This window comes from Aedes albopictus, chromosome 3, assembly GCF_035046485.1.
Source record: "Aedes albopictus strain Foshan chromosome 3, AalbF5, whole genome shotgun sequence".
Taxonomy (NCBI): domain Eukaryota; kingdom Metazoa; phylum Arthropoda; class Insecta; order Diptera; family Culicidae; genus Aedes; species Aedes albopictus.
In genome coordinates this window covers 350,804,358-350,829,417 of record NC_085138.1, presented here as the reverse complement: position 1 = coordinate 350,829,417, position 25,060 = coordinate 350,804,358, and the positions used below count along the sequence as shown (strand labels likewise).

Sequence of the window (25,060 nt, the reverse complement as noted above, 5' to 3'; positions counted from 1 at the left end):
CGGTGACGGAATCACACGCACCCATTTGAAACTCTCACAAAAAATCTTTAACTCTGTCTCTGCTCGTTTCTCCGTCGGCTTCTCGCCCACCGAGCAGGTGGCTGGCTACCAATGCACGCTTAGCAGCACCGCATACAAACACGTTTGGCAGGCTGCGCGGACTGGGCGCGCGCACATTTTTTCTACAGTCATGTGGTGGTGCAGGCGCATACGCTTGAATAGGTGCGTTTGAGGTCCGATAGAGAGGCTAATGATAACCAATACCTTATCTGCTCCCATTCACACACTATCCATCGTCTCGATCCGTGGCTAAATAATAGAACGCCATTCCCCTCTCCTCAGAAATGACGCCACGAAAGAAAACTTTTACTATGTGTCGCCTTCAAAAACGAACTAAAAAAGGGTACATACCTCAAAATCAGCAAACATCGCTCAACACTCCCACAGTCCCACAGGCTTGAACCAGCTTACCAGGACATTCACCACAACCAAAAATTGCGCTGACTCGGAACAGCCGCATGCGTTCCTCTGCAGTCTGCATCCAACCCCATTAACCACTTTCAGTCGCTTCATTTGCCATTTTATTCACATCACAGGGCAAACAAGCGAGCATTTTCTTTGATTTTCTATCACTTTTTTTTTTCACAGGTATATATATATATATTTTTTTTTTCTTTCATCATTTTTCACTTTTCCAAATATGGCCGGTCGCAAGCGTGGTCGACCAGAATCACTTTCTTCTCGTAGGCTTTTTTTCATTTTCACTTTAATTTTTATTTATTGCCCGGACACTCAAAATTCTTCTCGTATTTCCATCAATTAATTTGCACTTGGAACTTAATTTTTCACTCCCAATCTATTTTTTTTTTCACCCTCGTCGCCAACTTGTGGTACCGAGAACCGAAGCACACGCGTCTAAGTATCAAACTGAATGCATACGGTTAGTCGCACCGTCGGCAGCATGAATGTATCACCAATACACATGCGGCACATTACTTACGATTTGAGCTGTCTACCACAGTCTTAATCCGCGTACTTCTGCTCTCCAGCCGATTTAGCAGCGAAATGGCAGAGTCGAAGTTGCGCTTCGTACAAGAAACTATGCCTCTTCTCATAAAACAAATCCAATTCAATTCTTCGACTATTATTTAAAATTGCGCCAACTAATTTCAGATGGCCGCGAAGAATGATCCGCGCCATCGAAATATCTTATTAGCTACTTACTCATATACGCGTTACATAACTTAGTCAGGACACAAACCATACACGAACGATATCCTCATATGTTCAAATTCAAAGTTAAAGAAATTCTAATTGGATTTTACTTAAAAAGATAAAACGTCAAAAGCTACAAATTAAACTAAAATAATCATGAAAAATAACAATAACAAAAAAAAAACAAAAAATATAAAATTCTAAAATATTCAAATAATGCAACAACTTATCTAACTGAATTAAAACTTTATTTTACTTAAATAGAATAAAAACGTCAAAACGTTACAAAACATCAAAATAGTTAGATACGTCGTTTCGAATAATATGCTTAGTTAAACAAATTAAGCAATAAATCATCAAACAGTGATGTGGATTCTTCAATTTGCTTTATGAATCATGCATGCAGCAGTTAACCCGGATTTGTTTACATTCTCGAGTTACGTCGGATTGAAAAGTTATGCTTGAAATAGTGACTTTTGGCACAAAAATTTTCTTAGGTGTTTTTGGGGGAAAAAAAACTAGTTTTCGTGCGAGTCGGTCGTGTGATGCCAGCAGCGGATGACATTTCAGTCCGTCTTGATTTGTCGTTGCATCGCGTCGTCGTTCTGTGTGCGTGTTTTTAGGGGAAAAAACTAGTTTTTGTGCGAGTCGGTCGTGTGATGCCAGCAGCGGATGACATTTCAGTCCGTCTTGATTTGTCGTTGCATCGCGTCGTCGTTCTGCGTGCGTGCTCATCTTCGTACGGGGCGGTTTAGTGTGTTTTTGGAGGCAAAGTGGAAGTGCCGCTTTTTTTTCATTCGGATCGGCCGCGTCGTCGTCGACAATTTGAATGTGCACATCGTCGTACCAGTGTGTTGTTGTAGCGGTTCAGTGTGATTTCGTGGCCAGTTAGTGGAAGATGCTGCAGCACATACGCACTGGAGACTTCGAAGGATGTTTATTGGTGAGCTCGTTCCATTTTATCACAATAATTAATGCTAAAGGATGTATAAAATTCTGCTCTGGTTTTTTGTGTATTTATCTAACAAATATTGAAAAGTTCGTCACGTCATGTGTCGGCGCTAGTTCCAAAAGCACATTTAGTTGATGATAAATATGTTTCTTTCATTTTTTGCATGTACACAAAAGTTTGAATGGTTCGTCATCTTCGGTGTCGACATTTGTAATATTTTAGTCCAAATGAATAAATGGTAAAAGATAGACGGCGAACCATACGGTAAGGTCTTTCTGATTTATTTATCACGTGTAATTTTGTAAATACTTGTGAATCGATCGCGTACAGCATTGTCTCGGGCGGAAACGCAAACTACGGGTGCGTCGGTGTTTAACATCAAAAATCAAAACATTACATTCGTTTACTACGACGAATTCCTTAACACATCTCCATTTACCCTGTCCAAACTCCTAGTGATTTCTCGTAGTAACGCAGAGAATTCCTCGGTTATTGGCCTAAGCGAGAATCACGTCATCACTTCCTTCCCCATCCTCAATTGACCTGCATTCGGACGCGGCCGGCGCTGGTATTGCTTATTGAAAAGTATTGGGATTCCAGTATTTACACAATGAAGAGAAAGCTAATCCCAAGCATCATCTGTTGGTTCTTTGTGTAAATGCAGTTGTCCTTGCAATAACAGAGGAGCAACCGCGGGCGGTCAATCATGCTCATGCTCATGCTCATGCTCACTTTTGGCACAAAAATTTTCTTAGTGAGGAAACATTGTAGGACGAATTTGATTCAAAAAATCCTGGGGTACCGCATTATGAAAAAAATCAAGACAAACTTTCATGCTTCATTCCTAAAATTGTACAAAGCTACAATTTTCTAGCATATATTGTGCAGAACTAGATGAGCATGTCATGAATGTAAATGGATGTGCCAACATTGATCTTTAGTCGGTTCCGATAGAAACCCTTTAGGCATTGATGGAATTTCTGGAAAAAATCTTGATGAAATTGAAAAAAAAATTGACAGATGTCCAGGTTGATAAAGAAATTTTGGCGATTTTATCTGTGGAATTAAAGAAGACGCACACTGAAGTTTATTGAACAAGATTCTGAATAGTTTTCTGTGAACATAATTGCGGATTTGTAGACCGATTAAAGGTGAACATTTTTGAGTGATATTTGCTAAAATTTCAACAGAAAATTCTGTCAAGAAAAAAAATAACAATATTACAATCTTCATACTTTGTGGCAGTGCATCGAATGCACAATTTCTTATGAAACTCTTTGAGAACTTGATTTATGTTTTCTGTCATGAATTTCACCATGTTGGAATAATAGATAGACAAATGCTTAAAAATGTGTGAATAAATTTGAGTAAGTTCTCTAATATGATTTCTAGAATATTTTTTTGCAAGTATTCTCTCAAAATTAAAAAAATGAATTTGTGGAAACAAATAACAGGAAAACAATTTTGATGGAATTCTTTAAATATTTCTCTACATAACCCCTTGGAAAATTTCAGAAGAATTACAAGAAGAAAACTCCAGTTTGCCTAGTGGTTAAGGCTATGGATCGCCAATCCGGAGACGGCGGGTTTGATTCCTGTTCCAGTCGGGAAAATTTTCTAGACTCCCTGGGCATAGTGTATAATTGTACTTGCCTCACAATATACAAATTCATGCAATGGCAGGCAAAGAAAGCCCTTCAATTAATAACTGTGGAAGTGCTCAAAGAACACTAAGTTGAAGCGAGGCAGGCCAAGTCCCACTGGGGACGTAGAGCCATAAAAAGAAGAACAAGAAGAAAACAAGGTTTTTTAATACATATGAAAACGTAATAGAATTCCTAATTTACTTAAAACGTCTTATATTATTATTTACTAATTTATTTAATTGTTGCTTAGTTTCTGGTGAAATTTTAATAATATGTTTATGCAATTCAGTATCATAAATTAAATTTAATATAACTGATTTTGGTATAATAATGGCCAATTTTTCCGAACTGGTTCATTATGAAACTAAAATGAGTTGCATAATGAAAAATAGTTGTATAATGTTCATAATGCAACTCATTTGAGTTGCATTATGAATATTATGCAACTCAAATGGGTTGCATTATGAAAAAAATCATTGCATAAAATTTTGTATGGAACTCGTTGCAAAACTCGATTTTTTCAACACTCTTTGTATTTATCCAACTCGGCAAGCCTCGTTGGATAAATGTACAACTCGTGCTGAAAAAATCAACTTTTTGCAACTCGTTACACAAATAACTATTTTACAGGCATTCTGGGAGAAGTTGTTTATTTTAATTTGGGACTTAAAATAGTGACCAAGTCACTAAATAGTCACTAGATTTCCACAACAGTTTTACTACCTTCAGTTTTACATATGATCTAGGTCGTCCCAAAACTCCATGAAATGTAGGTACAGGATCTACAAGCGAAACCAGTATTATAGGAATGACTACTCTATACGCCCCAGACCAATGACCCTTCTAACAAGTAAATGGAGTATTGTATTGAACTGTATAGATGGTACAGATCTTACAAGATCTCCATGGAATATAAGCCTATGTGTTCAGTCCACAAACAACCAGTGCTTGTGCAGGTCTGTGAAGGTCCGTAATGTAATAATGTCCGCAAAGGAATATAGAGGTCTGCAAAGATCTGTATTGCTCTTTTAAGATTATTCAAGGTCTTTCCGTGCACGGTGCGCTCTCATTATTTGAGGTGTTTTAAAAATTGAAATAAACAATTTTTAAAACAACAATTTCAACACCATGAAATTACAAGGGCATTACATACTTTTGGGCGTTTACCTGTGTATGAAGATGCCTGTACCAATTAACAAAATAGATTCCAATTCGTAAAACCACGCTTCACTAAGAAATCTGAGACCACATTTACCGAGAAAAGCGATCATGACGACCAAATGTTTTCTCAGAGGTATTTAATGGTCAATATGGTGATTTTATATTGGAATATTTTAATCATCGCCGACAACTTGATTGGAATTGATAGCAGCTAGTAGTAACCATTTTTTTTCAATGTCTCCCAGGGATCCTAAAGAAAGAAAATTTGACTTCTTTAATTTGGCATCATTTAATAATTTAACAATTTTGGATATTTTTAATCCGCATTTTTTTTCAATTTCCGAAAATAGTTGAAAAAAGTGACTTTTTAGGTGAAAATAGTGACTTTAGTGACCTGACCTTGAAAAAAGAGACTTTTTAGTGACCAACCCAAAAATAGTGACTAAGTCACTAAAAAGTGACTTGCTACCAGCCCTGTGACCTTCTCTGGGGAAGGGTCTGCCAGAGTTGTTCTAAAGTTCTGAAACTCTGAAACTAAAATCCTCAAGGCATGCCGTTGGTGATTTTTCAACAATTTTCTTCTGGAACTTCTATTAACAATTTGCAATTTAAAGTATTCCACCTTCGAGGTAAAGCTGGACTGCCGTAATTCAAACCCAGGGTTCGTCCAAGGGTTTCACGTTTCACTGCGGATTGCTCTGAATGTCAACAAAGGGTTTTACTTGAGATTTTCACAGCGGATCCATCTATGTTTCAAAAAACTAGAAATTCGTGCAGGAGTTCTACAGGGGATACTCAAAATAAATACGACAGGTAAAATTTTCACTTTTCAGAAAATGTTCAACTAGCTGTAATTTTTCGAAAACGGCATCGAATATTCTCTCTTTTTACTGTGAATTCATCAACTAGTTATTTATCAGTAGTCCAATTTTGGAAAAGATTGGGCTTTTCTATATGAAGTTAGACATATTCTAGAAAAGGTATAATTATCCGATAGCAAACTTTGAGCTGTTATATCTCCGGATTCAACCAACCGAATGCAATAAAGATTTGATCATTTATGACTAATATAATGAGCTATTAAAAACTTTTGACTAAACGTAAAAATCTTTACATGAAAGAAAATTACGATTAGACTATTTTTTCTTATATAACACCAATTTATCCGAAACTTCATTGTCTTTTCAAAATTATGAATAGTAATTATAGTTCATTTAAATTTCCTCTACCCAGCTAACACAAAGTCTTATATGATGTTGAATAAGGTGCTGAAGTGGAGGCCATATGCGTACATGCCTTCATTTAAGCGCGTATAAAGTGTGCGTATATCGCCTTCACTTGTGCATCCTATTCAACATCATATGCGATCGTGTGTTGACTGGGTAATAGGCTCCTAAAGGCCTATCTCAATTTCTGCATAATTCGATCAAGCATTGATTAAAATGACATGTTTACTCATTTTTTAAGTATTCCTATTAGGTAAAGCCCATAAAATTTATTTTCAAAAATTTTAATAATTTTTGCAACACTCCTTGTTTAGCACTCAATTTTGGGTAAATTTTGTTTACCGTGTATGTCAAACAGGAACATTTGTTGTCACAAGTGAGCCAATGTGATGTCTTTTGCAACCCACCGTTTCACTTTCGTTACGTCAAGGTTGACCTCGGATGTCAAACAAGACCTGCTCACCATTATTTTATTTTCGAGTTTACTTACTATTCTGCCATTGTTTAAAGTTCGGAAAAATACCATTGAGATCAGAAAAGCATACTCCTTTGTGTTATGCAGCAAAACCGGAAAAATATTTTTCATTTTAGGACCCTATTGACGTAAATATATTTATGTTTCGAATGAAAGTAACCAAATTGCCGGCATTGAATTGAAAAAGTAATAGGATGCATATCAAAAATAGATAAATTTACTAAAAAAAAACAAAGAATAAATGAAATCGCTATAACTTCTTTCATATTTAAAATTTCAAATTAAGTCAAATGTTTTTCAAAGTTCATTATATTAGTCATAAGTGGTCAAAATTTCATTGCATTCGGTTCATTGATTCCGGAGATATAACAGCTCAAAGTTGGATATCGGATTATTATACCTTTTTCTAGCATCTTTCTAACTTCATGTAGAAAAGCTCGGTCTTTCCCAAAATTGGACCACTGATACACAACTAGTTGATGAACTCACAGTGAAAATTTGAAAATATTTGATGCCGTTTTCGAAAAGTTACAGGTAGTGGACCTTTTTTTTGAAAAGTGAAAATTTTACCTGTCTCAGTTATTTTGAGTATCCCCTGTACCTGGAATCCGTCTGGGATTTTCCCAGGAGTTCCATATTACATTCTTGCAACATTTCCACCTGGAATTTCCTCGGTGAAATGACTTTCTTTTGGGATTTCTACACAAGGACCCACTGGGATTCCTCCAGAAGTTCTACCTGAAATTCTAAAGGTATTCCACATGCAATTTCTCCAGTAGTTCACCTTGAAATTTCCCAGGAGTTCCACTTTCGATTTTTACAGGAGTATCACCTGGTATTCCTTCAATAGTTTCTCGGGGATTTTTTTCTGCAGTTCCTCCGGGCATTTCTCCAGAAGTTCATTCGGGAAGATTTCCACGATTTTTTCGAGACTGTATCCAAGAATTACTATAGAAGTTTATTTGGAAATTCTTGTGAAAAGTTTCATCACTCGGAGCAGGAATCGAACCCTCGCCCCTTGGTGACGCTAACCGCACGGCCACGAGGCTCCATTATTCATCCTGAGTTCCAGAGTCATTGGCAGAGGAAGCTCTCAGTTAATAACTGTGGAAGTGCTCACAGAACACTAAGCTGAGCAGCAGGCTTTGTCCTAGTGAGGACGTTACGCCAAGAAGAGGAGAGGAGTTCCTCTGGATTCGATCCAGGAATATCTATTTCTCTGAAAATTCTACCAGAAGTTTCCTTTAAAACAGATTCAGAGTTTCGCTTGGGTTCAACTAAGAATTCTGTGGTAACTTCTCCAGGAGTTTCTTAGGAAAATTGAGTAAGAAATGAAAGAAATGGACTCCTACTCACTAGACAGGCGCGTTGTCACTACACCACGAGAAGACTTGAAGATGTAGTGATCAACCTAAATTCAGGTTCAGCTCGACATTCTGAGGTTATCTTTTCCACAAACTGTACTTCTTTCGGATCAATTAGATGTCCATCCACACTACGCATCTATTGTATATGTAAAGCCTTGTCTAGAGCGCATTGTTTTTAGTTTTTAGGAAGTCCACACACCTCTCATCGACGACTGTGGACAGTGTTGGGAATACTCACTTGTAAGAGTGATACTCACTTGCTTCTATCTCAGTCAAGAAGCATGCTATCAAAAAATGTAAATAAAGTAAAGGTCGCAGACGCATACCAAAATTGTGAGAGAGCTGTGAGTACGAAGTGAGTAAAATTCGTGTAATTCATACTCACACTTACCTGTTATGTGGCTTAATTTGTTAAAGCGCCGGTCTAGCGCCGGTCATGGGTTCGAATCCCACCAGAACGCGATTTTTTACACACTCTTTCAATTTATCAATTAGCAACATTCTATGTCTTCTAATTGATTACAAGTTTTTCCGTATTTATGTAACCCATATAGAATAACACTCAGGCAAACAAACCTAAGATTACCATAAGGTCTAAGTTATGTAATGGTCTTTAAACAATTCATAACGGCTAGATTGAATTTCATAAGGTCGGTTTATCACTCAGAATCGACTCACAGTTTGGCTTTTATACACATTTAGCAACATGAAATTCTCAAGCGTCGAGAGCCTCGTGGGTTGGGCACGAGCTCAATGATCTCGACGTTCATGGATCGATTCCAGTCTGCATCATTTTACGATTTTTCTGCTCTTTTCATAAGTTTATCTTATGTAATTAGATCATAACAAGCATGTTTAATTTTCATAAGGTATTCTTATGGAATCCATACTTTACAGTTATGGCTAAATTTCATAAGGTATTTTGATGAATTTCGGTAGTTTACTTCGCTGAGTGAAGAAGAGGATCCATGAACAAGGGCTAAACAATTTCTACCTATAAGTTCCCATATTATGCTTCCACGGGTCAATTGATGTTAAAGATCGCCAGCTAAGTGTTATGAGCTTAGCTGATAGTGCAGCCTGGGCACTGTGGTCCTTCTGTCTTCAGCTTGCTTGAGGAGGTAAGTGTCAAGCGTCTGTCCAATAAGGATTTGCTACTAAAACAGCGTCTGTTATAAAGTTTGCAACCTAATGGACCCTTTGCCGATAGATGGCCGACACTTCTCTCTCTCTCTCGGATGTTATTGTTGGTAGAACTTTTAGGGGTCCTAACATCGACTCAAGGCGATCCAAGGTTCACCCAGAGGTTTTCTTCAGACGGTACGGTACCTACGGCTATCATCAAAAGTTGGACGAGCGAATAAATAAGATCAACGAGAGCGATAAACTCAGCACTCTGTGCAAGTCTATCCACGGAGCGATGAGCGGAGGGTGATAGGCGCTGCTCAAAGACGACCTAGGAACGGGTGGCTCGACGAGAGGTGCCAGAGGGTACCGGATGAGAAGAATGTTGCTAGAATCCGAATGACGAAAAACGAATCCACCACGAATAGAAAAGAGAGCACGAGAAAAATAAGATTGCTCAGACGCAAGAGAGTATGGAACAGAATGATATGCGAAGGTTTTACGAAACTGTCAAATGGCGTGCGGAGGAAAACAGCGCCTTATTCCGTAATGTGCAACTACCGTGGTGAAAACATGCTGACAGATGAAGTAATGGTGGCGCGAGAGAACTTCGAAGTATTGTTGAACGGTGGGAATGAAAGACTTTTTCGGACTGCGAAACCAGCGGAAGCCCAGGTAGGCTGTCAACGAAGACCAAATTTGCGTTGTACAATTCTCCCGATCGCTTTATACGGCCATGCATCGTGGACGTTGGGAGAAGTTGATCGGAGAGCCTTTAGAGTCTTCGAACGGAAAGTGCTGCGAACAATACTCGGCGGTAAACTGGAGGACGGCATCTGGCGGCAACGCTTGGACTACGAATTGTATCAAGTATGTAAAGATATGGATACTATAGTGAAGTGAATAAAGCACGGCACGCTGCAGTAGGCTGGGCACGTAGCTCATACACCGCAGAAACGACAAGCTAAAATCATATTCAACAGATAACCAGGAAGAGGTCGTGACTTCGTGAACGGCTGCGCTCACGTTGGCTTTTTGCAGGTTGAGGAGGACCTAAGGATTCTTAAACGTTCAGGACGACAGGAAGCGATTGACCCAGGACCGAGACCAGTGGAGGCGAATGTTTCAGCCCATCAAGTATTAAATATCAAGTAAGTAAGCACCTAAATACTGCGGTTCTCGGCGTGTTCTGGTTTTGAGCGCACATTTCTACTCTAATTTGCCTGTTCTTACTGGTATCTTTTTAAACACTGATTGATGGACATTTATCTACTACGGTGAAATTGACAGTTTTACACAGTTTTGATAATGCTTGTTCAGGGTTTTGATAATGCTTGTTGGGAAATATGCGGTTCTCAATGGGATACGTTCGGTGAAGTACGAGATTTGAGAGCTGAATTTTGGTATGATGTATATCTAACAATAAAATTGACATTACTTTTTTAAAGGAATAGTTGATAAAACTGTTTTTTTCTACACCGGATGCATCATATGTCAAAATTCACTTCTGACAATCACTTCGATTTATGTTAGTTTTTTTACGAAACGTCTTTAGACGTAAAGCAGAAGCCAACCATCACAGCCTTCAAAAATGCAGTCAGAAGCTCAGACGGATACTAGATGCAGCTGTACTCTAAATATTGATTAGTCTTTTCCCTTAATTTCACTTCAAATTTGTTTATGTTACTTTTGATTCTAGTTTGTTAGTTTTTTTTTGCTCCTCAACAATGTTTCCTATGCCAGAATCCTTGACCTCATGTAAAGTAACAACTAAAAGGTTATCGTTTACAATAAAACAACAAATTACAAATTACAAATAAACGTCTTTCTCTATTTTTAACTTAAAGCTATCACCAGGCTCAATGTCACCCCGACTTTCGGTAGTAAATATTCGTGTCATTAGGGGAATGTATATCCCGTATAAAAACGAACAATTAAGGCTATGGGCACAACAATTGAAAAACAATAGATTTTTACGTTAACATTGCTTTCTATTGTGAATGTATTATACAGTATATTTTAAAATTTGATTCTTTATAATGATTACAAATGGTTCACATTAGATTTCATTGTTACATAGACAAATAATAGATTAACATTTGAATTCATTGTTACTTTTGGATTCAGCGATCAAACCATTGGTTTACAATAGAATGTATCAGCTACATTGAAATGTACCGTTTTTCAATGGTCTGAACGTTTAAAAAAACCCTGCTTTTAAGTAATTTCGAAACAGTCCAAGTTTTTTTGTTATCAGTTTGGTCGTCGGCGGTAAAATTTTTCGAAGTGCAGGTTCGTCTGCGGAAAATGTGGAAAATTCACGCTCAACTGCGTGAATTTTCCGCACGGGAGTGATTATAGTGTGCGGTGCAGTGTAAAAGCATACAACAGTAGCAGCATTTCAACAGGTTTGTATATTATTTTGTTTGCACTTTTGCGGGAAGTTGAGTTGGCAGGGCAGGGCTGGTAGCAAATCACACTATCATAGACAAGTTCACAGGGTTGGTTCGACCTTTTTTTTGTTTTATAATGAAATCATCTAAAAGAGTTTTTGACCCAGTTTTTAGATATTTCTTTTGTTTTCTAAACTAACATTTGAAAAGGGTTTATTTTATTGTACCAATATTTAAAAAAAGTATAATGAAGAAAACAAGAAAGTGTTGTCTAAATCCCCCTTTCTTTAATAAAATTGCAATTGTTTCATTAACTAATACTCAATGGTATCCAAATAACTATTCTTTCCTATCACTTTAGAAGTCGCAAGGACATGAAGCCTGTGTAGGAGCAGTTAGCTCACAGCTTGTTCGATCGCATTGCGGTCGAAGGAATGCGCACGATTAGGACTGATCGCTGCATGGACGAGAACTAGGAGCGCTGAGAAGAGAACGGGGATGCGGAATGCTGGATCAAGGAACTTTGTGGTTTTATTTTGAAAGCACCGATCGGTTCAGTAGTTTCCGAGTCTATTAGGGTCAGACAAACAGACAAACATTAGTAACTCATTTTTATATATAAAGATAGATAGATGGATACCAGGATAGATAGATATTTCAATTTTACCATTCTAATTTGACTGCATTTTTTCCTTTACATCAAACTCGTTCAGTGAAACATGTTATTTTTGTGTTAATTTTTTTTTAATATTGGTTCGCTCTTCAAACCTGGAACGCATGTATAGTTAATTATCAAATGTGACGAAATTGCAGGCAATCATTCGTAAATAACAAACGTCTCACAAATGTACCATTTGAACGCTTCTTTGAATTTGAACGATCTTCTAATATAGGTTCAAGCTGTAGTATATCGAGTATTTTTAAGTGCTACAAAAAAGGTTAAGCACGCTGTAATGTTACTTTTGTACCTCATCACCCAATAAATGCAACTACATTAGTGGACTAATAACACTTAGCGCGCTTAGGCACGGTTCCATCATGCCGCTTATAGTGTTGCCACATATAGGGTAATTCATGTATTTTGGATAGGCTGAGGACAACGTTGGAAAAATCGTACCCTAGCTTCCTTAGAAAGCAGTTGATTATTTTGTAAAGTTACTAATACGCATATAATATGATTGTACTTTGCGTTCCTGGTGACAAAAACCTTTTTTTTTTATTCCTGTTCGGGTTTGTCACTGCGACCAGTTTTTAGATCTATTGTGACATTACCCGTATCCTTAGTGTAGTGCATGTCGCATTACTCAATTGCCATTGAGGGGCAATAAAGTATCGATTTTGATACAGTTTTTGTTTTGTTTTCTTAGAAAACAAAACAAGAGTACTGATATTGGCCATGCATCGGAAACCTAGCATCACCCTTGTTTTACTGCTAAATTCTCCCAGGTTCAGGACCCGGGTTTTAACATTAGCAGCAATATCATTTCAATAATGGGACATGTGTTCAGTAATAAGGATTCTAGTATGTTCCTTGCGTACTAGCACTTTCCAGTCTTCGAAGAGTTAGTACATACATGGATCCCTAATCCAATTTGATTTCCTTTGCATTGAGTTTAGCCTCAGATGGTGAGGTTTTTAACTATATGCAAAGTAAAGTTGGTAAACTTAGTTTTATTCAAAGACTGGAAGTCATCACAACACCAGTAGCAAGGACTAAATACTATAATGCCTATAATTATCAGAACACATATTCCAAAATTGAAAAATAGGACGACACTAGATTTCGGTTTGGTAGATCTAAAACCGCAACGCAACCCAAAAAGGCGATCTACCCACGCTACGGGCTCCGTTAAAGATCGAGCATGTTTTAAACCCCCTCAACCATTCATCCCTCAGCACGGGTCGCCTGACACCTTGGATTGGGGTTACCTGTTTGGTGGACTTTTACCCCCGGAACAGGTGGTCCGTAGTGCTATTCTAAGCCGGCAGCTACACGGACAGACAAAAACCTTAACGAAAGCATTTTAAGCTGAGAAAATCACAATTTCCAATTGCTTGTTAGAATTGCATTTTGGACACCGAATATATGTTTTGGACACCCTCAGGTATATATAATTTGGACAGGGCAATTATCTCAATGTTAAGCCATGAACACTGTTAAACCATGGAAGTAGCCTAAATTAACAAATATTTTCTTGCAAATAATTATATTTCCCCGCTTACCAGGCATCCATTTTGATAATTATTACAGTTTTTGTTAAAATCGAGGAAATATCGCCAGACCCACAGAATACGCCTCCAAGTATGCAACCGCACAGCATCCCCATGTAGTTCGTCAGATGACCAAAATATATTTATAGTAGAAAACTTGTAATGTATTTTGGACACCACCTATTTTAAGCGTTCTAGATGAATGTTAAGAGATTGGCTGCCTAATGTTTCTTCATTGAACATTTTTCAATGCAATAAGGCTTTTGAAATTCTTACAGTTATTAATTCAACGATTTTGAGGTGAATATTGTATGTGACTGTGAAGTGTATGTCGTCTTGCATACCTGTGCATTTGAGGGGTTTTAGTGAAACAATTTACATTTTCGATAATTTTGAAGTAAATTCTTAATTGTTAAGCGTATTTTCAACGTAAGTCATCAGAATAGGGCCTGTTTGATCCAACAATCGATATTGAGAAGTATCTACTTTTATAAGCTCTCCGGAACAAGACATACATCCAAATTATATACATGTCCAAATTATATTTTTTACCCTAATGCTTAGTCTGCTAAACCCAGTTATCTGGCTGTGGGGCATGCTTCAAAGCTTCAACCATCATTGCAATTAAACATTACTCGATTTACTACATGAGTGATCCAAATATTTGATAATTGTTCGATCTGTTTTTGAAATGTAGCTTAAATTATACAAGCTACTAGTCTAAATACATAATAATAGTTCAGTTTCGCTTCATTCCGGATTTGCTCAAGCAGTTTATATTTTTTGTAAAGTTAAACTTAGAGGTTGAAGTTAGAATTGTCTGATTCACAATAGAAAACAATTTCCAAACCATTCGATTTAATGTAAAAATAGTGCAAAACAATATGTTCTGCATCACAATAGACAACAATTCCAAAACAATTGAATCTAACGTGGAGCCAGTAATAAAGTCACTGCTCAAAGCAACACGTTTACTGTACATTTCACTATTTAGAACAATTTAAAAACATAAGAATCTTCTGTATCACAATAGAAAACAATTTCCATACCATTGAATCAATTGTGGAACCAGTAGTAAAATCACTAGTCAGAACAATGCGTTTACCGTTCGTTTCACTGTTTGAAACAATTCGAAAACATAAGAATCTTCTGTATCACAATAAGAAACAATACCCAAACAATTGAATTCAATGTAAAAACAGTACAAACTGTATGTTCTGCTTCACAATAGAAAACAATTTCAAAACAATTGAATCAAATGTGGAACCAGAAATAAAATCACTACCCAAAACAATACGTTTACTGAGCATTTCACTGTTTGAAACGATTCGAAAACATAAGAATCTTCTGTTTCACAATAGAAAACCATCCCCAAACCATTGAATCTAATGTAAAATAACAGTTCAAAACAGACAGTTCTCGGCATATTTAACAGTTCAAAACAATACAATTACATAAAAATCTACGGTATATTTGATTCCACTTATATATATTAACAACATTTCATTTACATTAGAATCTTCTGTTTTGCGAAAAAACTTGTATGGAAAAAAGTCATTTTTTGTATTGTTACGATACTTAACAACCTATACAATTCAATGTGAAATGTTCATTCACATTTGATTCTATTGTTAGAAACATTTGATTCTATTGTTTTTCTATTGTTATTTTAACATTGAATTCTATTGTGAGAGCATGGTTTTCAATGGTACTGTTACATTAGAATCCTTTGTTTTTCTATTGTATTTTTTATCCGGGATCATGGAACATTTACAACGTTGTTCTTATGGATCTCCGAATTCTCAATTTTATTTTAATATAAGGTATAGGTATGTACAATGTAAAGAAATTATTCGGAACCTTCTAATAGTGACACCCTGAGTAATCTTAGTCATTGCAACCTTCACATCCCATTTCTAAATCAAAGCACCTCTCGTTGTTCTCAGTTCCAATTACTCATCTCTCTGTTGTGGAGCGCTCATCGGCGTAAATACGATTAAGTTTTACGAGACGCCCAGAGCATATTTGCTCACTCGCACATGAACCCTTTCCTTCAGTTGTTTAAGGTTATGTCAGGTCGTATCCGAGTAGTGAGTACGCCGACCGATCGGCATCAGACAGTGCTTAAGTATTGGACACAAAACGTTTCGCTTGCGCTAGCGAAGGTATGACCTCATTTTTTACTTCTTGTCTAGCCGTTCGCTGTACAATCTTCATTCGATTCGAAGCTCAGCCGCCGCATGAAATTTTCCCGCGTTGCTATATCCAACAACTGCATGGTTGCACACCATGCAGTCAGTGGTGGTTTCGTTACATACCACTTATTTGTTATTATTGTTATTTTTGAGAATGTTGCCGGGTCTGGTGCCGCATGTGTCGCTGTTCTGTTGTGTAAACATTACACCACCATACTACTACCACCTAGGCCTAGCAATGTGTGTAGGGTTATTTAAATTGTTGGCGAAATTGTGCAACCGTCGTCTGTGCTCGTAGATTTGGTGGTTCTACACAAACACACATACATTAAGTGTATGTGTTTGTGCGCAAGTGCATGAAAGTATCGATTCATGCATCAGTTCGCACAACATGCCGGGAGGAACTTGGAGTGATACGGGCAAACGGGAAGCGTAAAATTACTTATTACAGGCCAAACATGTCTGAAGGCCCTATCTGCAGAAGAGAGGCTCTCTTTCGTTAAAATCACAACTGTTTATTTGTATTATGATTGTCTCCTTGCATTGAAGTTCAAAACAATTCTCTTTTGATTTGTACTGCAAAAATAGTTGAAAAGTATACCATACATTGCAATAATTGAAAGAGAAAATGAACAAAGAGAGCCTCTCAAATGCAGATAGGACCTATTGAAATGTTTGGCCTGATTAGAAAACATACACGTGGTGTGATCTAATGGTGGTGCTTATAAATCTTTATCTCTGTCGAGATGATCTCTGTTTTTCATTTATGATCAGACGACAGGTGGCTTGGTAACGACTTTTATTACTGATTTTCGACATTCACTTTTTGTGCAGGTGATGTCAAGATTGTTCATCATTGTTTCTAAGATTTCTATTGAATGATCTTTAGCGAAAACTTTTTGCAATCTAGCAACAATCGAAGTACTTTCAATGTTTTCTCATGTGTGCCTCCAATTTATTCCCTTCTACCTTCGATCTTCCTTATTAAAAATTGTGAGGGACTCTTTGTATAGTTCCCACTGTTGTGTTCTATTAGCCAGGTTAAATAAATTCCGAGTTTTCTGTCGCAGTTTTTACAGATTACTGTTTCACCATCGCTGTCATGAAAAGTCTGTTGAATTATGCTCGAAAGTGCCGAAGCGCTTTATTCAAGCTCATGGCGAGAATTTTAAATGACATTTGAGTTATCCATTCCTGATAAAAGTTTTGAGGTGTAGATCTTTCAGCTAGTCTTCCTGGGATTTCTTGTAGTTTCTATGAGTTGACAGTCAACCTCATATTCAAACAGAATATGCTTGTGATAAGATAACGAAAAATCCTCTGATACATGTCGATTTTTGTTTTTTTTAGTGCAGGGCTACACAATGTTCCAAAACTTCTTGCCTAACAGCATTTGTAATGGTAGGTTCTTCACCTCTGTTGCATAAATCGCTTTCATATCTTGCAATAAAATCTAAGAGGTGCTAGCCCATATCGTATGATGAGCATTTGCATCACAACCTATGAATGAAAACTAATGATGAAAACTTAATTTAGCTTTCTGCAATAAGAAACAAAAGCAGCTACTTCTGGTGGAGGCACATTATCCATATCTCCCGGAAAGTATGTCGGAGCAATACAAATTTCTGCTTTTCCGCGTATTATAGGTACTTCTATCAAAGAATAAAATTGGAAAGAATGCCCTCTCTTGCCTGTTTCTAGGTAAACGTCAAGCGACAAGACAAGTGGCGCTCTCTAAGCGTATCAAGGTGGAAGCTCTCTGTCACAGTGTTCGTGATTTGTCATAAGAGAAGGTGTTGTGCGTATACTCTGGTATCCGCATATAATCAGTAACACACACTACCGTATGAAGGTTGAAATTTCATTCGCAGATAGCGCTGCGGTAGTGTCCCTCGAGCATCAGCGGAGTGGGCATTCTTGATATTCTTATTCTTTGCTTCTATTATAATTGAAACAATGTCCCTATGAATAAATTTTGTAATTGAAACTGCCTTAACATTTCCTGATCTTGGTGGTAACTGACCTACTTTAAATATTAATTTGGAGGAACTAGTATGGATTCTCACCATCCCACAGTTGTTCGTCCATGGTTCCTGGATAAAAGCCTTATCCAGTTTACACCCAGCAGATCTTTTGACAAGTACAGCTATTGCTCTCTTTGCGTTGTGCAGATTCACTTGAATGAACCGTATTTTTCAAGTTTTCATTTTTATCATTAGGATCCAATAATTGTTGATTTTTATACGTTATCAACAGAACTTTTAGTCTGGTCAAGCATAACAAGGTTTTCTATCCTCTTAACTCCACACAATATTAGGATTTTTACGTATTAATCAATCATCATTTTTACGTATTGATCAATCATCATTACGATATCACAAGTTTTTTTTTATAGATTTTTAGAGTTTCAGCATAGAGAAACAAATGTCACACTCTCCTCGCTTCCCAACGATTACCTTTTACGGTGGATTCTAATATTTGGTAGTTGGTCAATTGACCAGTCGCGGCGCTGGCATCGTTTTTGCTCCTGTTAGACGTTTGCTCACTACCACCATCTAGTGGTGGCTTGTCCAAGCAGCATGATAAGCATTGGGCGATTACGATTTCGTGACGATGACTTATAATATAATTTGTTCTAGGTGTTACGTCTGTTTCTCTGTGGTTTCAGCTTTCAGCCCTATGATTTGGTCTTTTGCTAGTACAGTCACACCTCGGTATAACGTAACCTCGATATAACGTAACTTTTTTGTGGTTACAACTTTTTACTATTTAAATAATAAGTGTGATTTATAGAATAGTCTATATGATATAATCCCCTTCCTGGAGCCAAGCCTGCTAATAAGAGTTTTCGATGTCACAGTTGATAAGAAATGTGATTTAGCTCTTTAAAGCATAGCCATCAAATCTTCTACTTGTTCTTGACATCACATCCCTACTGAAACACAGCCTTTAAACTCCAAACAATATGACAGTAGACAGCATTGGAAGCGAATTCGATTTCATGTGATATTGAGAGTAAGAACGCCAGTATGGGAAAAGTTCGCTTAGTCTTAGAAGATTTTTTTGCTGAAAATCACTAGAGTAATTCTATGATAAATCCCTGGAGGAACTTCTTGAGAAATCAATGGATAAATCCGCGAAGAAATCCTCAGGAAAAATCTTGAAAAAATTCCAGAAGGCTCTCGTGGAAAACTGTCGGGAAACATTTCGTGATTTATCCCAGAGAAATTTCTACCGCAATAAGCACAGTTATTCCTGGTAAAATTTCTAAAAAAAATGGAATAATTACTGGACGAATTTTCTCATGTTTTGGTTTTTGATTTTTTTTATTAAATAACGAAGCAATATTTTCAAAATCGGTTTTCATACACAGTTTGAGGAAGAATCGAGCTATCTCCTGGATTTTTTCAGGTGTAAAACTTTTACCAACTTTTCATAAACCATATTTTTTTTCGAAATTTCATTCAAAAATGGTTTCTTCAAAACTGAAAGACATTTTCTACCTGAAAAGAAACCAGGAGATATCTTGATCCTTCCTCTAAATGTGTACGAAAACCGATTTTCAAAATATTGATTCGTTATTTAATAAAAAAAATCAAAAACCAAAAAGTGAGGAAATGCTTCCAGTTTCGCCTTAAAGAACATCTGTAAAAATCTCAGCAGGAACTTCTGGAGAAATTCTAGCACTGAAGAAATCCTCGTTGAAATTTCAAGACGGGTCACAGTGAGAATCCACTATAAAAAAACACAGTGAGAATGCCTGAGTTATTAAAAAATCCTGGAGGCATCCCAGGACTAATCCCTAGGAAAAATTTAAGCATGGATTCCTGGAAAAATCAAATCAGCAATCTTAGGAGAAATCTTTGAGGAAATTACTTGTGGATTTCTATCAGGTATTCCTGGAGAAATCCTTTGGAGTGTTTTTGGAAGAATTACCTTTGCATCTCAGAAGTTAATTTCTAAGGAATCTTCGAAGAAACTTCTTGAGAAATCGCAGAAGTTTTCTATCGGAATATGAGGAGGAAATTCTTTGCAATTTCCATCAAAACATGGTGGATGAATTCCAGCAGGAATATCTGGGTGAATCTTAGCAAATGACTCTTCAAGCAGAAACAGTTCAAATATTGGAGCTTTTTTTAAGGATCCTTGCAGGAATGACTGAAGGAACCCTAGTAGAAATTTCAATAGGAACGACAGAATTCATCCTTGAAAAAAATTGGCCAGAATGAATCTTGGATATCAAATCTCTTTGGGGACTCCTACAGGAATCCATAGAGAAACCACACGGAAATATCACACCCAGAACTTCAGGAGCAATTACGACAGGCATTCTATGAGAAATCATTGTAGATTTCAAACACAGTAAGAATTTATGGAAGAATCATAGAAGATAGTAAGATCCTTGGATAAATCTCTGAGGAACACCTCAAACAACTCCAGGATAAATTACAAGAGGTATTTTATGAGGAACTCCTGGGCGAATTTCCGGATTAATTCTGAAGGAATCCCAAGAGGAACTCCTAGAGGCATCATCGGATGGAAATTTATGCCATGATTTAAACCCCTGAGCTACATAGATTTCTTACTTATTTTCAATCACACCAACAGATAACGTTTGACTAGTTCCAGATGCAAAAAAGATGAAGAATCTTGATTTATACATTTTTTTTTCAAAATTACTTGCGGAAAAGGATGAATTTTCCTTGAGTGCTCTACTTGGGAACAGGAAACATAGATTTAATTGTTAAAACGCGTATTTTATGGTCAAAAATCACGAGTGTCTTGGAGCAAAATGCACTGGCTCTTGCCGTAACAGCAAAACAACGTTGGCGTTTGAATTATGACTGCAGTAAAACGCACATCCGATAATTGGAACCTTTCAAATGTGTATTAATTCGTTTAAATGTCAGTTAATAACGTCGAGTAAACATTGTGATGCATGCAATACTCAAATCATCTACAGTGTCCGTACAGCATTTTTTTGGTCAAAATATTTTTTTATTTAAATGTTTAAAACTTTTTTATACGTCAATCAAAAACGCTGAAATTTTGACGAATTATAACTCATATATTAAAGCTCCATTGGTAAAGGTTTGAGCGAGATCGAATAAGTTTCCTGAAAGTAATAGAAGTCTTAGTAAAACTTATAAGATTTTTGAACATATTTTCCAAACATTATATCTCAATATGTTACAGTACAGTACTTGATGAAACTTTTTCATTTTTTTGTGTTACTGCTTATACCTAAGGCTTTCATATGCAGCTTCGTTTAAGGTTTTATATTCACTACAAAAAATATGAAAAATCTGTATAAGTTCAGAGTGTCATTTGGAAATTTTTCATATTTTGACCAATAAAAGTGCCAAGTGTTTTCAACTTTTTTAAACTCTCTTGATGTAATATTTTTATACAAGACCTACTAAACTACATATGAAAAATAGGTCCTATGGTTTTTTCGTTCAGTTTATGCACTTTTATTGGTGGAAAACGTTTGGCAGATTATATGTGCAAAATATGGTAAATTTGTAAACATCGTCAACTACATAAGCACATTTTTGATATTTTTTGTAGTGAATGTAAAACCCCAAACATAGCTGCATTTGAAAGCCTTAGGTATAAAATGTAACACGAAAAAAAAAAATAAAAAAAAAGTCATCGAGTACATATTGACATATAATGTTTTAAAAATGTGTTCAAAAATCTTATAAGTTTTACTAAAATTTCAATAACTTTCAGAAAACTTATTCGATCTCGCTCAAAATTTTACCAATGGATATAATTCATGATTGGTCAAAATGTCAGTTTTTTTGATTGACGCATAAAAAAGTTATAAACATTTGAATGAAAAAAATATTTTGACAAAAAAATTTCTGTACGGACAACTGTTTGATACACTGTATTTCTTGGCGTGTTACATTTGGCGGCGCATTTTCACCGTTCGGATGGCGCGTTTTCGACCCAAAAAAATAACAAACGCGCACTATGCTAAAAAATTTTCAAGATATCATAACTTTGCATCTATAACGTTATTTGATTTACAGTGTTCAGCAAATCGAGTCATTCTTTGGCATTTATGGAGTTGGACATCTCACCCCCGGTTCGCCCCTTACCTGCATCGTGCGGTTGCTCCAGCCAAGTCTTCCGCCGTTTGCAGTTGGCTTCCACTACATCGCTGTACTCTTTTCGCTTTCGTAAATGTTGTTGCTGTTGGTGGTAGTTTTCCACTTGGGCAATCCCGGCACCACCTCCACCACCACCGCCGCAGTCCATCATCATCGAATAAGAATCGTCGGTGGCGGCGGCGGCGGTTACCGGATGGATCGAATCCAATAAGATACCCACACCATTACCGTTGACAACGGGGGGCGTTACCGCCGCCGCCTGCTCTACTGTTGACATCACCTTGGTGGGCATCAAGTTGGCCGGCGGCACGTATCCGTAGTAACCGTTGGAGCTAAGATGGGCCACCGGTTGGAAGTCATCACAAACGTTGTTTCCATGGTGCTGCCGGGGCCCGTGGAGCAGCGGCTGGCCACTGAAAGGGTTACTTCCGGTTGAAGTGGACAGCATTGCTGCAACTGGGGTGTTCCGTCGGCAAACCAGCGCGGTGGGGGAAGCTGCTCCTACTGGTGGTGGTGGCGCGAACAGCAAGTTCTCGTTTTTGTAAAAAGTTACACCTTGGTCACTGTCTAGTGGTAAGAAGGCAGCGTTACTGTGGTTGGAAAATACCATGTCACTCTAGATCTTCACGCTTCCCGCGAGATTTGTTCCCTAACCGGGTTGCTGCGTCGTCACTCAAAGAAAAAACCGATATCCCGTTATATTGCGTTGGGGGTGGTGATGATGATGGTGGAAATCTAGTAGTCATCGACCGCCACGGCACGACGATGGCGCGGAAAACGCGTGGGGAACGACGAATGATATTAAAAATAGATCAATTAAATGCCAGTGATGATATACAACACTGACTGCGAGCGGCTTCGGTTTTCCCGTTGAAGGGGATTGGTTCCGTTCGATGTTTCACTGAGCCACTACTAGTTGCCGACCGACGTCCGTTCGAGCCGAAAATCACCACCGTACTAACTAGTACTACTCTATTTACGAGACAGCGAACGAGTCGTTACTACGCGCGCGGAAAACATTAACTGACCACCAGCAAACCAGCACAAAGTAAACGAACTCGTGCGAATGTATTTGGCGGTTGCCGCAAATGGTTTGAAGGTGTAGTGGTGAGACGCGGCTAAGCGAATGTGCTTGCAGGAGGATGGTACAAACTGCATTTTTCTGAGATGAAGCCTTCAAGTTAAAGATGTCACACAGTCACACCGACGCAGATTCTTCAAATCAGTGTATGATTTTCACTTATTTATTACTGTGTATTTCAATCTTAGGCTAATTTTTACCATAACGCCATAACTTTCACTTACTCGTATATTCTTCGAACTGGCTTTCTCAGTTTAGGGAAATTAAAAACGACTGGTTTTGTATTGCCCGACGTTTCGGCCTTGTGTATTTGGCGTTTTTCATGCGTAAAAGTGTCTGTTGTTCTTCGTTACATTTAGTAATGCCGAGAGTTTCATTGCGTGCTTCTTATATGCGAATAGTTATTTAATTTTGGTTTCGGGATACTGTGCTGGACGCACTTATCATCAACGACCTGGACTGTGCAATTACCTTTTTCAAGTGTAAAACCACAGACAAACAGACGTAACTCTTAGAGGAAATTCATCAAAAACTTTTGCCCGGTGTCATTTTCATGAGCACACTGCCACCTGTTGGTAGAACCGCGCGCGACACTGTCAGCCAATTACCTGTGCAATTACCTTTTTCAAGTGTAAAACCACAGACAAACAGACGTAACTCTTAGAGGAAATTCATCAAAAACTTTTGCCCGGTGTCATTTTCATGAGCACACTGCCACCTGTTGGTAGAACCGCGCGCGACACTGTCAGCCATGATGGATTTCGATTTGACGTTTTGCTGACACGCACACTACTACACAAATTGCCTGTAATTTTCGTTTGCATCATTCAGCAACGTGTACATTGGCAAACGTCAAAGCGATCGAACACTAGCGCGTCTGGTGGAACGATCGCGCAAATCAAATGAAATTTGAATTGATCGTTAAATGCATGTGCCAAGCCGTTTTGAAGAGTGTTACGTCTGTTTGTCTGTGGTAAAACTGTCTGCCGTTCTTCGTTACATTTAGAAATGCCCTAGACTGAGTCAAGTACAAGACACTGAAGACGATCTTACAGTTGAGGTCGAAATACGTATCCTAGTACGTACGAGAGTACGTATCTGTCAAAGGATGCAAATTCTTGGTTGAATTAAAAGGAACAGCTTAACCCGATTTTCTTTTTACTTACAGCTATTCCACTGACAAGCCCAGGTTCATCATCAATAGACATCATCAGATCACTTGGGATATCCTAGGACTTAGGTCATCCAAACTGTTCTTGAGTTTAGATCCTAAAGTCTACGGGTTTAACGGTAACTTCTTTCATTATACAAAGGTACGATTTATATTCTACCATGCCCAGTAAGTCTTCTAAAAGTTCAATAGACAGTATCAGATCAACCAGGATTGGGGAAGCAGGGACTATAGTCCTGGAGCCTGAGCCTGACGAACCCCCATCCCCCCCCCCCCCCCCCCCCCCCGCTTGCGAGTCAGCCGCGTAGTCGCCGGATAAGAATAGAACTACTAACCCCAATTAAAGGTGTCAAGCGACCCGTGCCAAGGAATGAGTGACCGAGGGGGTGAAAAAGATGTTCGATCTTTAACGGAGCCTGTGGGGTACCTGGGCACCCCCCACAGTAAGCTGTTCCTTACCGGGGTAATGCAGGGCTCTGGCGTGGTGGACCTTATTTCCCGTGGGACTCGTGGGATGAACAACGTGCAAAAAATCAGAATGCAGGTGGAAGTAGTGGTACGATCAATCCCTTCGCCAGAGCGGGTTGATGAGGTCTCCGACAAGGAGAAGCGAGGAGGTAGGCGCTGGGAGCTGCGTACGCAGCTCAAGCGTGGGAGCTCCAGTCAATTTCCCGGCAACCCAGCCGGTGGAAACTATGCACGGAGCGTGACTGCTGAGGA

The 25,060-nt window shown here is 38.0% G+C and overlaps 1 protein-coding gene and 1 long non-coding RNA gene across 3 annotated transcripts in view; one reads left to right on the top strand and one right to left on the bottom strand.

Moving 5' to 3' along the window:
• LOC115267711 (uncharacterized) overlaps positions 1 to 23,102 on the bottom strand; it is a 42,836-nt gene extending 19,734 nt beyond the window's left edge. Inside the window, exon 1 of one of the 2 annotated variants that reach the window (XR_003897948.2) lies at positions 22,077 to 23,098. Coding sequence is in view for 1 of the 2 variants with exons in the window: in XM_029874873.2 (XP_029730733.2) it covers positions 22,077 to 22,698 (622 nt within the window). In the remaining variant the exon portion in view is untranslated. Of the gene's footprint in view, positions 1 to 22,076 lie in introns of both variants that reach the window. The other variant, XM_029874873.2, reaches the window with a different exon arrangement.
• On the top strand, positions 11,106 to 15,067 carry LOC134289428 (uncharacterized). The gene is made up of 2 exons (XR_009998515.1): positions 11,106 to 11,575; positions 11,922 to 15,067. It is a non-coding gene; the product is annotated as an uncharacterized LOC134289428 (long non-coding RNA).
• Positions 23,103 to 25,060: the final 1,958 nt, after the last annotated feature.